Here is a 15,425-nt window from a genome sequence, read left to right as displayed (position 1 = left end):
TAGAATATTGCTAATTGGATTCTCATTCATTAGAATCTTGCACATGGTTTATGAAACCTTATTTGTTTTAATCTTGTTCATTGTTTATGAAGTCAATATCGTACAATAATAGAAAAGAATTGAACTCCTCCAAAGATTTTAGTAACCCTAGAACAAAAATAACTCCTTAAGAAAAAATAGCTAGAAGTGAAGATAGACCCTTGAAATTTTTACATCCAACTAACCATGAAAAAAATGAATAAGAAAAACAACAAGGGCTTTGAGTTATGACCCTTGAAGATCATTGCTCAAATGTGCTTATTGCACCTTGTGGGAACTTCAATCTGTGGTGCTCGAGAATGTTCTAGTGAGTTTGTCATCAAAAGAGTTGTTTTCTTGGGGTTCAACTAACCATCCAAGGCTAATGAAATTGAGAAATCAATGCCATAATGAACAATTTCTAAGGTGGTGAACCAATTCATTAAGGAACACTACAAGATTTAGTATCAAGAAACATTGTTGCGCCGATTTTTTTTTTTAAATGAATCTCCTAGAACCAAAAAAGGTTATTTTAGACATCAATATCATGGACCTATACCATCTAATAGTTTATTGATAGACCTCATGAGTTCTAAATTATAAGCATCAAAAGAACACTATCCAAATGTACTTAGGGCACCTTGGAGATGCTTGGGTTTAGGGTTCTCATGAATGTTCTAGGCTCTTTGTAGATGAAAATATGGTTTCACTAGGTTTAACTCACCCATATAGAGCTAACAATGCCAACAAAATGGTTCCATGATGAATGGTTTGATAGTTGCGTAGTGGTGCACCACTTCACTAAGGAACACTACGAGGTTTGACATTGACCAAGTTGCTATGTCAAGTTCAAATAAAATTATATATATCCCAAAACTGAGAGAGTTTATTATAGAAATTGATATCATGGTCTTGTAGCATCTAACAATTTATCTATAAGCCTCATAACTTCAAAATTACAATCTTTATAAGATTGCAGCCCAAATATTCTTAGGGCACATTAGAGACATTCTAGTTCAAGGTGCTTGTGAATGTCCTATGATCTTTGTGGGTGAAACAATGGTTAATATTGTACTAAATGTCAGTATTATAGGCATTTAATATTAAGTACAAGTATAGGTATATGATTAACATATGAAACTAAATTTAAAGCATATAATGAACATTTGAAACCTTGTTGTGTGTTAGTATTACATAGTGAAATGTTAATAAAGGGTCATGTCTTTGCATGAGGGTCTCTAATAGGGCTTCATGATCATTATTAGCAATAGTAAAAGGTTAATTAATTTTTGATCTTCCTTGATGTTTCACCAATTTTATATTTGATGCTATAATAAGGTGTGAATATATGAGAATGGTTTTGTGCTTCTAATAGTCTTTGAATGTGAGAATTCAATTCCTTTAAAACATATATTTCCACAAAAATGTTCCAAAAACAACAAAAAAACTAGTAGGATATGTCAATCCATGACCATATGTAATTAGATTTGCAAGCTTTTTTTAACCTCTTAAACAAAATTCTAACCAATAATATAATTTCTCATCATTTTATTGTGGTGCAACCAATGCAAAGAAATGTCCTAACTAAAGAAGATCTAACAAATGGATATGATCAACTAAACTTTCTATGGGGTCCCTAAAATCCACAAAGGAGGCATACCTTTGAGACCCATTGTGGACACTATTGGGTCACCTACTTTTCTCCTTGCCTCCCACCTTGCCAAGTTGATTTCCCCCTTGATTGGGAATTCCAACTCTTTCATCAAGGATTCTTCGCATTTCGTCCAATTTGTTAGGGGCTGCAAGGCTGAACAGGATGACATCATGGTAAGCTTTGATGTGGTCTCCCTCTTCACCAAAGTCCCTATTCAGGAGTCTGTTCTTATTGTAAAGAACAAGATTGGTGATGAGATAGCAGACTTGGTTGAATTCTGTCTAAGATCCACGTTTTTCTCCTTCCAAAATGTTATCTATGAGCAAGTGGAAGGGGTTGCCATGGGTTCCCCTCTCTCTCCGATCATTGCGAACCTCTTCATGGAACATTTTGAGGAGACTGCCATCCACTCCTTCCCCCTGAAACCTAGATGGTGGAAACGATATGTAGATGACACCAATGTGTGTTGGCCACATGGGCTTGAAAAACTTGAGGAGTTTCACAAGCACATCAACAACTTGGTCCCTGGCATATCGTTTACCATGGAGCTAGAGTCAGACAACCGCTTATCCTTTCTTGATGTTCTTCTCATCAGGAAGCGGGATGGCACCTTTGGTAGGCAGGTTTATCGTAAATCCACCCACACTGACTTATATCTCCACTCCTCTTCCCACCACCACCCCAGCCATAAAGCCAGCATCCTTAGAACCCTTGCCTTGAGAGCCTTCAGAATATGTGATGAAGAACACTTAGATAGTGAGTTATCTCATCTTCGTCAAGTCTTCTCCTTGAATGGATATCCGTGCAAGCAAATTTCTAGGGCTCTTCGCCAGGCCAAATCCTTCTTCCTTTCTTGCTCTAGGCCTTCCCTGTCCGCGAACCTCCCCGCTCTGCATGTCTCCATTCCTTTTGTGGATGGCATCTCCCAAAAGATTGCCAAAATCTTAACAAAAAGGGGCCTCCGAGTTGCTTTTAAACCCCTTTCAAAGTTAAGTAATCTTGTCCCGCAGCTCAAGGACTCCAAAGACTCATTTCTTGACTCAGGAGTCTACAAGATTGTGTGCTCATGTGGCACCCCCTACATTGGAGAAACTGGTCGTTCTTTTCGGACCAGGATACGTGAGCACGGGGCAGACATCTTGCATGATAGGGTCCAAAAATCGGCCTTAGCAGAGCACTCTGTCACCACCAAACATCACATTTGTTTGGAGCAAGCGCAAATCCTTTGCAAAGAGAGCAATTATTTCAAGAGAAAGCTCAAAGAAGCCATTGAAATTAGCCACCACCCCCTCAACCTTAATAGAGATGATGGGTGGTCCTTGAACCCCTCGTGGCAACCTTTGCTTCGCTCGCTCGATTGCCGGCAACAGCATGGATAGCCCCCCCTCCCCTGTCTGTGGTTTGGTGTCCTGGTACGTTGGCTCTTCTTTGTCTTGTTTTTTCTTTGTTTTTTCTACTTCCTTTCTGTCCTCTTCTTTTCGGTCTCTTGGTTGTTTCTTTTCGCGTGCGGCTTGCTTCTCTTTATGTTGTTGGTCTTCTAATTTTATTATTTTTCTAATTTTTTAATTTTATCAATTTATTCATTATTTTTAATATATTGTATTTTTATGGTTTTTTTTTTTTTTTTTTTTTTTTTTTTTTTTTTTTTTTATATGTTCTTATTTTTTGCTTTCATTTACTTTGTCTCGTGTTTCGAGTTGGTCTCGGGTTCTTTTGCGATCTCTCCTTTATAATTATATATATTTATACATTTGGTTCTTTTATTTTTATTTTTATTTTTAGATTGATTTAATTTATTTTTCAATTATTTATGTTTATTTTTATTTTTAATATTTTTAATCTTTTAATTCTCTCTTAAAAATTATTGCTATAGATTCATAAATTAAAGAGTTATTTCTCTACTCTTCCCTCTTTCTTGTGTTTCTTCTATCTTGTTGTTTTTTCTTCTCTTGTCCCCCCACTTTTTAAAAAATTCTTTCTCTTCATTTCTTTCTTTCTCTGCCTCGTGTTGTGTGCTCCTCCCCCTCTCTTCTTTCTTTTTATTCTGCTGGGCTTGGCTAGTCTGCATACTTTTTTACTTCCTTCTCTCATCCTGATGATGGATCACAGAGTGTGATCCGAAACGTTGATGATAAAAAAACTTACACAATCAAATCCAGAAGCAACATCATCATTAACAATGGATTGTGGAAACTTGATATTATTAATTGATACCCTTCATGGGAGGGAACTTTGTTTCAAATCTAAGCAATTTCAGATGTTAAGGATCAAGCTTATGAAGAAAATTGCAGACTTAGCCTTCCTCAAGCGTTGCAGAGATTGTCGTGTTATTCCTTGTTTTGTCAAAGTTAGCCATTATCTTCGCAGCATGCACACCAAACCTATCTTCCTCTAGGCTGAACTCGCTCTCCTTCGTTCGATCATTCAGTCTACCAGGCGAGTTATTGACCGGTTCAACGCTAGGTTGCTGCCTCTCCACTTAGAGCTGGCCTCTTCCTTGAGACCAGATCTTTGGATTCGTTTGGACACCTCTTCCTTCGGCAGTGCATTGGGTCATTATGAAGAGTCCATCAGAAGGCAAAAGAAAAAATTTTTGGCTCTTCAATATAAGTTCCGACATCGGGGTGGGTTCTCTTCTGTCCTTGGCCATGTCTCGGTATGCAGGCCTGTGGAACATCCGGGCAGTACTACTCTTGGGCCCGCATCCTCTCTTGCTTCGGCCAATCTCCTGTCTTCTTCTCCAGTGGTCGGCGTCCTCCCTCAGAGTAGTGGGGTTCAGCAGTTCTCAGGGTCCTCCTCTGGTTTTGTTCGCGCAGCAGACAGGAATATATCCATCGAACAGAACCGATCTTCTAGTTGTTCCTCAGGGCATGCAGCATTCAAGGTGGTGGGTGTGGAAGCCCCTACACTGTCTTCGTCCTCCTCTGCGTCGCAGACTGAACCGTTGACTGGTGCTGGAGCTCGATACAACCCGGGTGCAATTGGCTCGCAATCTGCTGTCACCCTACGTTCTAGCTCTCGCAACGGCTCCTTGCCTAGGTACACAGGGCATGAAGCATTCAAGGTGGTGGGTGGGGAAGCCCCTACGCTATCTTCTTCCTCCTTTGCGTCGCAGACTGAACCGTTGACTGGTGCTGGAGCTCGACACAACCCGGGTGCAATTGGCTCGCAATCTGCTGTCACCCTACGTTCTAGCTCTTACAACGGCTCCTTGCCTAGGTGCTCAGGTACGTCTTCTTGCTGTCCTCTTTCATGTGATGTGCCTGCGCAGTCCTTCCTTTATTGCTCTTCGGCGGTGAGCAGGCAGTCTTCTCTTCCTGTCCCCCCTCGGATTGACCCTTGTCTTATCAGTGGCAGCCCCGAGATCCATCCTGCTCAGCTCAACCCCTCGTCTTTGGGTCCCCTTGACTCCTCTGACATCGGTGGAGGACCTTCCATATCTCGACCCATTGGGGTCGGTGCTAGTGGGACGTCCCCCATATTGCCATCCAATGGAGTATCGGTGGCGTCTTCTTCTACCACCATCCTCTCACCTCGGGTCAAGTATGGCCTTGGTGTAGCTTCTCCTTTCCCTCGTCCTCTCGCTCGCCCCTTCCTCCTCCGTTCTCCCTTATCTAATCATGCGGTAAGGGATTGGGAAAACAAGTTGGTTGTCAACTTGTCCTCGGCTATCTTAGACCCTCTTTCTTTTAATTTCTTAAAGCGGGGTCTTAATTTCTCTTGCTCCCCTCGGGTCATCCCTCACTTGCAGTTCCTCATTGAGATCGAGAATGCTATTCGCTCTCTTTCAAATGATGAGGCAGAAGCTGTTAGGCAAGATTGTGCGGTCGCCCTTAGGCATGCCAAACCACCGAAACCCAATTTGCCTAGTGGAGAAATGCGTGCCTTTAAAAGTCTTGTCAAGGATAATGACATCATTATCACCAAAGCTGATAAAGGTAATGCTACTGTCATCATGGACCGACAAGACTATGTCGCCAAAATGTGTGACTTGCTCGCTGACACCAGCAGCTATCGCACTCTCTCTCGCAATCCGTGCCCCAAGATCTTGAAGAGAGTCAAAGCCTTGGTTCTCAATTCCTCCTTTGATGAGACCACAAAGAAAAAATTGGTTCCATCCAAAGAAGTGACCCCCCGTATTTATGGGGTCCCTAAAATCCACAAAGGAGGCATACCTTTGAGACCCATTGTGGACACTATTGGGTCACCTACTTTTCTCCTTGCCTCCCACCTTGCCAAGTTGATTTCCCCCTTGATTGGGAATTCCAACTCTTTCATCAAGGATTCTTCGCATTTCGTCCAATTTGTTAGGGGCTGCAAGGCTGAACAGGATGACATCATGGTAAGCTTTGATGTGGTCTCCCTCTTCACCAAAGTCCCTATTCAGGAGTCTGTTCTTATTGTAAAGAACAAGATTGGTGATGAGATAGCAGACTTGGTTGAATTCTGTCTAAGATCCACGTTTTTCTCCTTCCAAAATGTTATCTATGAGCAAGTGGAAGGGGTTGCCATGGGTTCCCCTCTCTCTCCGATCATTGCGAACCTCTTCATGGAACATTTTGAGGAGACTGCCATCCACTCCTTCCCCCTGAAACCTAGATGGTGGAAACGATATGTAGATGACACCAATGTGTGTTGGCCACATGGGCTTGAAAAACTTGAGGAGTTTCACAAGCACATCAACAACTTGGTCCCTGGCATATCGTTTACCATGGAGCTAGAGTCAGACAACCGCTTATCCTTTCTTGATGTTCTTCTCATCAGGAAGCGGGATGGCACCTTTGGTAGGCAGGTTTATCGTAAATCCACCCACACTGACTTATATCTCCACTCCTCTTCCCACCACCACCCCAGCCATAAAGCCAGCATCCTTAGAACCCTTGCCTTGAGAGCCTTCAGAATATGTGATGAAGAACACTTAGATAGTGAGTTATCTCATCTTCGTCAGGTCTTCTCCTTGAATGGATATCCGTGCAAGCAAATTTCTAGGGCTCTTCGCCAGGCCAAATCCTTCTTCCTTTCTTGCTCTAGGCCTTCCCTGTCCGCGAACCTCCCCGCTCTGCATGTCTCCATTCCTTTTGTGGATGGCATCTCCCAAAAGATTGCCAAAATCTTAACAAAAAGGGGCCTCCGAGTTGCTTTTAAACCCCTTTCAAAGTTAAGTAATCTTGTCCCGCAGCTCAAGGACTCCAAAGACTCATTTCTTGACTCAGGAGTCTACAAGATTGTGTGCTCATGTGGCACCCCCTACATTGGAGAAACTGGTCGTTCTTTTCGGACCAGGATACGTGAGCACGGGGCAGACATCTTGCATGATAGGGTCCAAAAATCGGCCTTAGCAGAGCACTCTGTCACCACCAAACATCACATTTGTTTGGAGCAAGCGCAAATCCTTTGCAAAGAGAGCAATTATTTCAAGAGAAAGCTCAAAGAAGCCATTGAAATTAGCCACCACCCCCTCAACCTTAATAGAGATGATGGGTGGTCCTTGAACCCCTCGTGGCAACCTTTGCTTCGCTCGCTCGATTGCCGGCAACAGCATGGATAGCCCCCCCTCCCCTGTCTGTGGTTTGGTGTCCTGGTACGTTGGCTCTTCTTTGTCTTGTTTTTTCTTTGTTTTTTCTACTTCCTTTCTGTCCTCTTCTTTTCGGTCTCTTGGTTGTTTCTTTTCGCGTGCGGCTTGCTTCTCTTTATGTTGTTGGTCTTCTAATTTTATTATTTTTCTAATTTTTTAATTTTATCAATTTATTCATTATTTTTAATATTTTGTATTTTTATGGTTTTTTTTTTTTTTTTTTTTTTTTTTTTTTTTTTTTTTTTTTTTTTTTTTATATGTTCTTATTTTTTGCTTTCATTTACTTTGTCTCGTGTTTCGAGTTGGTCTCGGGTTCTTTTGCGATCTCTCCTTTATAATTATATATATTTATACATTTGGTTCTTTTATTTTTATTTTTATTTTTAGATTGATTTAATTTATTTTTCAATTATTTATGTTTATTTTTATTTTTAATATTTTTAATCTTTTAATTCTCTCTTAAAAATTATTGCTATAGATTCATAAATTAAAGAGTTATTTCTCTACTCTTCCCTCTTTCTTGTGTTTCTTCTATCTTGTTGTTTTTTCTTCTCTTGTCCCCCCACTTTTTAAAAAATTCTTTCTCTTCATTTCTTTCTTTCTCTGCCTCGTGTTGTGTGCTCCTCCCCCTCTCTTCTTTCTTTTTATTCTGCTGGGCTTGGCTAGTCTGCATACTTTTTTACTTCCTTCTCTCATCCTGATGATGGATCACAGAGTGTGATCCGAAACGTTGATGATAAAAAAACTTACACAATCAAATCCAGAAGCAACATCATCATAAACTTTCTATGTCATTATTTATGATAGAGGCATTAGAGATAATTGAGTAAGATAATTTTGATCCCATGTATTCCTTCACTCACTCGACTCACAATGACCCCAATCACACTAAAAATAACTAGGATAAAAGAAAGATAATTTTCATATCCAAATGGTGGGTATGTGCAGGATCATGGTGTACCAAACTATGGCTTTAAGTGGCAGTGAACAACCAGCAAATCAGGGTTATGTCAACTTGACACATAATTTTAAAGTGGTTCTAGACTTTATATCAAAAAGTTGTAAGAAAATAATTTGTAGCCAATTGAATCTAGTTTCTAAAATACAAGGCCTTATCTAGAGAAAAAATTATTTGATTGGTCAAAAGTTTGGATTTTAATGCAGTACTACAAAAATTTCAAGGCGAAAATAAAAAGTAGGTGTATGTCTAACCACCTTAATCATAATCAAATGATAATATTTTTAAATATAATTTTAGATATAAAAATTAGACTCATGCCTGGATGTGACACATATTTTTGAAAATTTTTATTCCAAATAAATAATTAATTATGAATTTTCTACTATACTATTTTCAGAATTAGAAAACTCCCGTGTCTGACCGCCTTAACTAGTTAAAAAAAAAATCAAAATTAAGTTTTTTTTTTTTTTTTTACTTATACTAGTCGAAGCATAGAATGTGACACATCTTTTAGATTTCACAAATCTTATACGGTTTGAAAGTTATAGCTATTTTTCAACCAGTATGTCAATCAGCACTTTGTAGCTAACTCCATTAGAAAATAAGTAATAATTACTTACTAAACTCGTAATTTGACAAAACTTATATTTATGAAAAGCGAAGAACATTCTTAAGAAACCCTTTTCATTACATCAAATTTTAGTTAAAAAAAGTCATCAGCTGCATGCTTGAAGTAAAAAACACATAAGAACATGCCAAAAACACATTTTTGGGATGTTTTAAAGATGACCATATAAGGTTGGTATTGAAAGATATAGTAGGAATTATAAAGGTATTAATTGTTTTCATTTAGTATCAGGATGGGTGGGAAAAAAGTGGGAATAGATTTTGAAATTCTTTGAGGCATTTCAGAACTACATATTTTTCAAATCGCCACTTTTTGGCACACCATGGTCCTGCACATACCATGGTCCATATACTACAATGATAGTTGTAAAATGTATGCATCTTTAAAGAATATCTCATTATAGCACAATCCAATCTATCACCTAAGGAACCCACCTCAGCCAACCAAAAGAACATGCACACTAGTTAATCAAGAGTCCCCCTATGGTAATGCAAATGTACACCAATCAACTATGGTATGAGCATCAAGAAGTTCTACTAAAATCTTCATTTTCTCTTTGTCTAGATAGAGCTCTCTTCACACATGCCCCCTCTCCATTATGCTTCACCTTTCTCATTTCTAGATTGAAAAAAGCTCCAAATATGAGGTAAGACAATCTTTACATGCATTCTACACAAGCAAAAAAACATGTACGCATTCTTTAAACCTATGCAATTATCAGACCAAATGAGATGTATATCCATAGAAATATCATGTTCTCAGAAGAATTCAAAATAATTCTTGAAACAATGGTGGAAAAACTCATTAGAGCGAAATCTATCATCACTCATATAAAAGTGGCACTCTCTAATTATCTTCTAGTTATCTTCTAGATTACAGATGCATGACTATACATTATGTGGATGAAAATAGTAATCTAAATAGAGTTATAATATTCAGATTGTGTCTCATTTTGGGTCATAATGTATAGTTCTCTAAAAAGTCAACAATTGATATAATAGTGCTAATGAGGAAAGTGTCGTAACACATTCTATATTTTTTATCCAACCACTAGGACCTATGACTATGCGTTGCATAGTTTTAAAAAGGATTTTCCTTGAAATCAGAAATAAAATCAGCCACACACATTATTTTTGCAACCAAATCACATCTAGAGCATTCACATCCATAAATTCTTCTTTGTCTATTAAAAATTTTCATAAAACTTCTTTGAAACTACAATCTTTCTAATATCTAATTCGCACCCCTCATGGAATTTTTTGGATAAACTACCATATTGTGAGCACTTCTTATTTAAGAAATCATTTCTATTAAGAAAAACAACCATCGTCTCTAGGACATAAGAATTGATCTAGTAATGATCTTGATGATTTTGGAAGGTAATTAACACTACAAATTTCCAACATTTCATTAGTATGCAAAGTACAATGGATGGAGTGTAATACTGTATGTTGAATAAAAAACTCCACATAATGTTTGTAACAACATTTATTTTGAATCTTAAGTAGCACATGTAGTAAAATGGTTTCATTGATTCAAAAGCCCTTTGTAATATATGCAATGTTAGATTAGTCTCACCAAACTATTTGATCAAAACTGTTTGACTTACCTCAAAATGATTTTTGGATGTGGGGTATGGTCTTTATTTCTAATTCTCAACTTCAAACCATCCTTCACATTTGGTGAAACTATTGAGCTAGATTGACAAACTTAGACAATTTGTTCCTTCACACCCTTGGAATGTTTCTTATTAAAATGTGAATGTCCCCTACAATAAGCCCATGTATTAGTTTGAAGACAATCATCAAGTCTCTTTCTTCTTTCAAGTGCTCTACTAAAAGTAATATGACTTATGTCTATCTCTTCTTTAAAACTACTCTACAATAACCCTATGAGTAGTTATCTTGTCCTTTTCCAATCTATTTTTTCCTATGCAATTGAGAGCACTGAAAAGGTTCCTCACAATAATGAAATTCTCTCCATTTTCTTGTTGACACAATTTTTTAGTTTGGATAGCATAGGTCTTAGTTTTTCCATCGTTAACAATTACAAAAACTATTGGCATTGCTTCACCAATGTCTTTGCAAAATAACCATTCATATTGTCTTGAAGCTCATAGTTGAACAATTCTATGCAATCTCTTCCCTTCCAATGTGTTGAAAATGTTCTCGTCTATCTCTATTAATTGCTTTATTGTTCTACTAGGTTTAGGTTCAAATTTTTTTCTATCTTCATTACAAGGAACCTCATTTTGATTATAACGAGGAGACGTGTAAGGTTCATTTACAATATTATCACTATTATTCTCAATAGTTATATTTTACCTTTCAATCTCTACATTTTCATCTTTAATTAATAAATGGTCATTCAAAATATTAAATTAATTCATATCATCAAATTCAACATCATCTTCACTAGAAACTACTATTATGGGCTTGACCGCATTGATATTTAACATACCTTGTCTCTTTCTATGATGGTTTTCCCTATCTTTTTCTCTATATTCTTCAATTTCTTCATTTTTCACCTTCATCTACTATTTATAATTTCACCTACTACTACTCCCCATCGTGTCAACAATTTTAGGATACCTAAGCAATTGATTCAACTACTTTTTCAAATTTAGGGCCCAAATTTTATATTTTTATTACAAAACTCTCAAAACTCATGAAAAGGAATTTGGATATTTGCATGTCTTGGGGAAGGGGACAAAAATCATTTCTTTAAAAGTTCACTATTGAAATATTAGGTATCTAATGTATCAAATACCCAATAGTCTCTTATCGAAATATGTAAAATAGCCACATGGAATATGGAGTCTCTGAATTAAAAGTTGAGGAAGGTCCTAATTATTCCTTCCATGATCACTGTGATTTTCAAGTCAAGTGTGTTTTATTATTATTATGTGAATGAGGTCTTTTCTATTACAAATGATGCTTTTATTTGTGTGCTATAATATATTATATTATAATATATATTATAACACATTATAGTATATAATATTTTTATATATTTTATTATACTATATGGTTTAGTATATAGGATATTTGTTCTAATGGCTTGGAAGGGGTCGTAGGGTGCCCCAGGACTCCCTTTGACACATTTCACAAGAACATATGTCCCCAACAATTCTAGGACTCCTAAGGACATTAAATAATTGATCATACGTGTCAAAGAGGGTCATAGGTTAACCTTTGACCCTTGTCAACTGATTCAACAATAATATATGTCCCTAAGGGTCCCAAGACATCTAACGACACATTATAATTGATCATATGATTTGAAGGTGGTCATAGGAGAACTTATGACCTCTTTTGACTCATTCAGTGATATCATATGTGCCTAGGGTTACTAAGTCCCCTGGAGACATATTATATTTGATCATATGGGATGAAGGAGGTCATAGGTTAACCTATGACTCCTTTAACACATTTCATGACTATATACGTCCCTATGGGTCATAGAACCCCTAGGAAGATATTATAAATGCTCATATGGTTTGAAAGGTGTCATAGGTTAACCTATGACCCCTTACAAAAAATTTCATGAAAACATATGTCCCTAGGGGTCCCAGGATCCCTAAGGACATATTATAATTGTTCATATGGATCGAAAGTTTGACACTTTTGATAAGAACGTATGACCCCTAGGGATATATTATAATTGATCATATGTGTTGAAAGGAATCATAGGTTAACCTATGACCCCTTTCGATACATTTCATGATATATATGTGTCTCTAGGGGTCCTAGGACCCCTAATGTTTAATTTATATATATTTTAATTTATTATATAGAATATTATTAATGTAATTAATTTTTCTCCCTATAAAGTCATAATTATAGTTATAATTTATAATACTTATATAAATATCATACTAAATTAATAGTATAAAAATAATATTAAATATCACTAAATTAATAGTAATATAATATTTATTGACATAAATTATTATAGATAATATATTATCTATTTATTAATATAAACTAATATTTAAAGTTAGGTATAATAAACCTATATTACATATATATAAAGTATATTAATACTACAATCTCATAACTATATATTAATGACATGTAAGTTTAACTATTATATAATACACTATACAATATATTAACTTAAATTGATAATCTATTATAAATTAATTTAAATCTAATTAATATGACCTCTGCCATTATTTAATTATATAGTTAATATGCATATATAATCTATTATCATATATATTAAACCATTATAGTATTCATACTTATATCTAATATTATTGTTTGTATATAATATATTTAAATAATTAATAACCATATAAACATATGATATAATATAATTCTATAGTATACTAAGATTAATATATCATATTTAACTTGTATTGTAATATTTTAATACAAACAATTAATAGTCTAATATCTAATGTCATTAAGATTTAAAATATTAATATAGAATTAAATAATCTATACCTATACTAAGTTAATCACCTATTACTTAATATTAACATCAAAGCCAAATAACTATAGATTTTTAAAATGATTAGAGTAGTTTTGCTACCTTCATTATGAACGATTAGTTGCCTAATGAATTTAATGAGATTGTTAGACATTATAATAAGTTATGTAAGAAAATGAGATGGATTGAAGTTCTCAGGGGCTCTTAGTATGTGGTGGCACCTATGTGAGCATCACATAGATCCAATGAGTTCTAAGTGTTCCATTTATTCTCATGAGAGATGGATTCATGTTGAATCACTACTCAGGAAACATGGGTCAATAAGTTTGACTCAAAATCACATAGTTAAATCCTAATAGCAATATCACAATTTGACTTACTGTGGAAAATATCTCCTACTTATCAATTGATGAGCTTAAAGGGCTTTCTAATGAATGGTTCATAAGGCACAACACTTGGTGAAGGTTTTTCAAATGGGGTTGCAAGCTTTGGGTTTAAGCATGGAGGAAACTCCATTTTTAAGCTTGCTCAAGCTGGAGTAGTACTAGGATGGGTGACCTCCCAGAAAGTCTTGGTGCTTCACCCTTGTGAGCATCACCTAGATCCAATGAGTGATAACTATTCCATTTATTCTCATGAGAGATGGATTCATGTTGAATCACTACTCATGAAACATGGCTCAATAAGTTTGACTCAAAATCACACAGTTAAATCTTGATAGCAATATTACAATTTGAATTACTATGAAAAATATTTCCTACTTATCAATTTATGATCTTAAGGGGATTTCTAATGAATGGTTCATAAGGCACAACTCTTGGTGAAGGTTTTGTAAATGGGGTTGCAAGCTTTTGTTTTAAGCATGGAGGAAACTCAATAGTTAAGCGCGCTCAGGCTGGAGTAGTACTAGGATGGGTGACCTCCTGGGAAGTCTCTGTGCTTCACCCCTGTGAGCATCACCTAGATCCAATGAGTGCTAAGTGTTCCATTTATTCTCATGAGAGATGGATTCATGTTGAATCACTACTCCTAGAACATGGGTCAATAAGTTTGACTCAAAATCACATAGTTAAATCCTGATAGCAATATCACAATTTAACTTACTATGGAAAATATCTCCTACTTATCAATTGATGAGCTTAAGGGGCTTTCTAATGAATGGTTCATAAGGCACAACATTTGGTGAAGGTTTTGCAAATGGGGTTGCAAGCTTTGGGTTTAACCTTGGAGGAAACTCTGTAGTTAAGCACGCTCAAGTTGGAGTAGTACTAGGATGGGTGACCTCCCAGGAAGTCTCGGTGCTTCACCCCTGTGAGCATCACCTAGATCCAATAAGTGCTAAGTGTTCCATTTATTCTCATGAGAGATGGATTCATGTTAAATCACTACTCATGAATCATGGGTCAATAAGTTTGACTCAAAATCACACTATTAAATCTTGATAGCAATATCACAATTTGACTTACTATGGAAAATATCTCCTACTTATCATATTGGATGATGTTATTCTATTTTTTGTTTGAAGAAGTAAAATTCTAGGTGATGTAGATGGCTCTTTAAGTCTTATTCAGGTGCTAGGCATTGGCTTCTTGTTGCAAAGTAGTCATAGGATTATATTTAGGGTCCTGAATAGTGTATGTGGAGTTATCCAAGGAGCTACTTAAGCAGGGATTGCTCTAGACCAAAGTTTGATGGGATATTCAATTGTGATAATGTGATTAATTTGCAGCTAGTAAAGGCCGTACTAGGCAAGGATACTAGATGCATTAGGTTAGATGCCATGATTCTTATTGAGTTTAAGAAGAAGATCTCTAAGGCAATGATGAATGAAAAAATAGCACTTGTTTGATGGAGCTCTTGATTATGGTCAAAGATGAGGAAGATGTGTAGGAAGGAGATCTTTCCTCTATAAGCCAAGTTATGTAGTATGTCAATATCAACCCAAAAGTGTTTTGGTTGAAGTTTACATATATTACATATATATAAAGTATATTAATACTATAATCCCATAAATATATATTAATGACATTTAAGTTTAACTATTATATAATATACTATTTAATATATTAACTTAAAATTTATAATCTATTATAAATTAATTTAAATCAAATTAATATGACCTTGGCCAGTATTTAATTATATAGTATTTATA

The 15,425-nt window shown here is 36.0% G+C and overlaps 1 protein-coding gene across 1 annotated transcript; it reads left to right on the top strand.

Annotated features, from left to right (window-relative positions):
• Positions 1-1,842: 1,842 nt before the first annotated feature.
• Positions 1,843-3,051, top strand: LOC149544323 (uncharacterized). Its single transcript, XM_089795953.1, has one exon. It carries the CDS (start codon positions 1,843-1,845, stop codon positions 3,049-3,051), a length of 1,209 nt encoding a protein of 402 aa, XP_089652079.1.
• Positions 3,052-15,425: the final 12,374 nt, after the last annotated feature.

This window comes from Cupressus sempervirens, chromosome 8 (assembly GCF_028749045.1).
Source record: "Cupressus sempervirens isolate cs-2001-9-10 chromosome 8, ASM2874904v1, whole genome shotgun sequence".
NCBI classification, from domain to species: Eukaryota; Viridiplantae; Streptophyta; class Pinopsida; order Cupressales; family Cupressaceae; genus Cupressus; species Cupressus sempervirens.
This window is presented reverse-complemented; position numbering and strand designations above follow the sequence as displayed.

What these genes read in the sequence shown, in the direction of transcription:
- LOC149544323 (XM_089795953.1), top strand. Translation starts at nt 1,843, where the DNA reads ATGGTAAGCTTTGATGTGGTCTCCCTCTTCACCAAAGTCCCTATTCAG.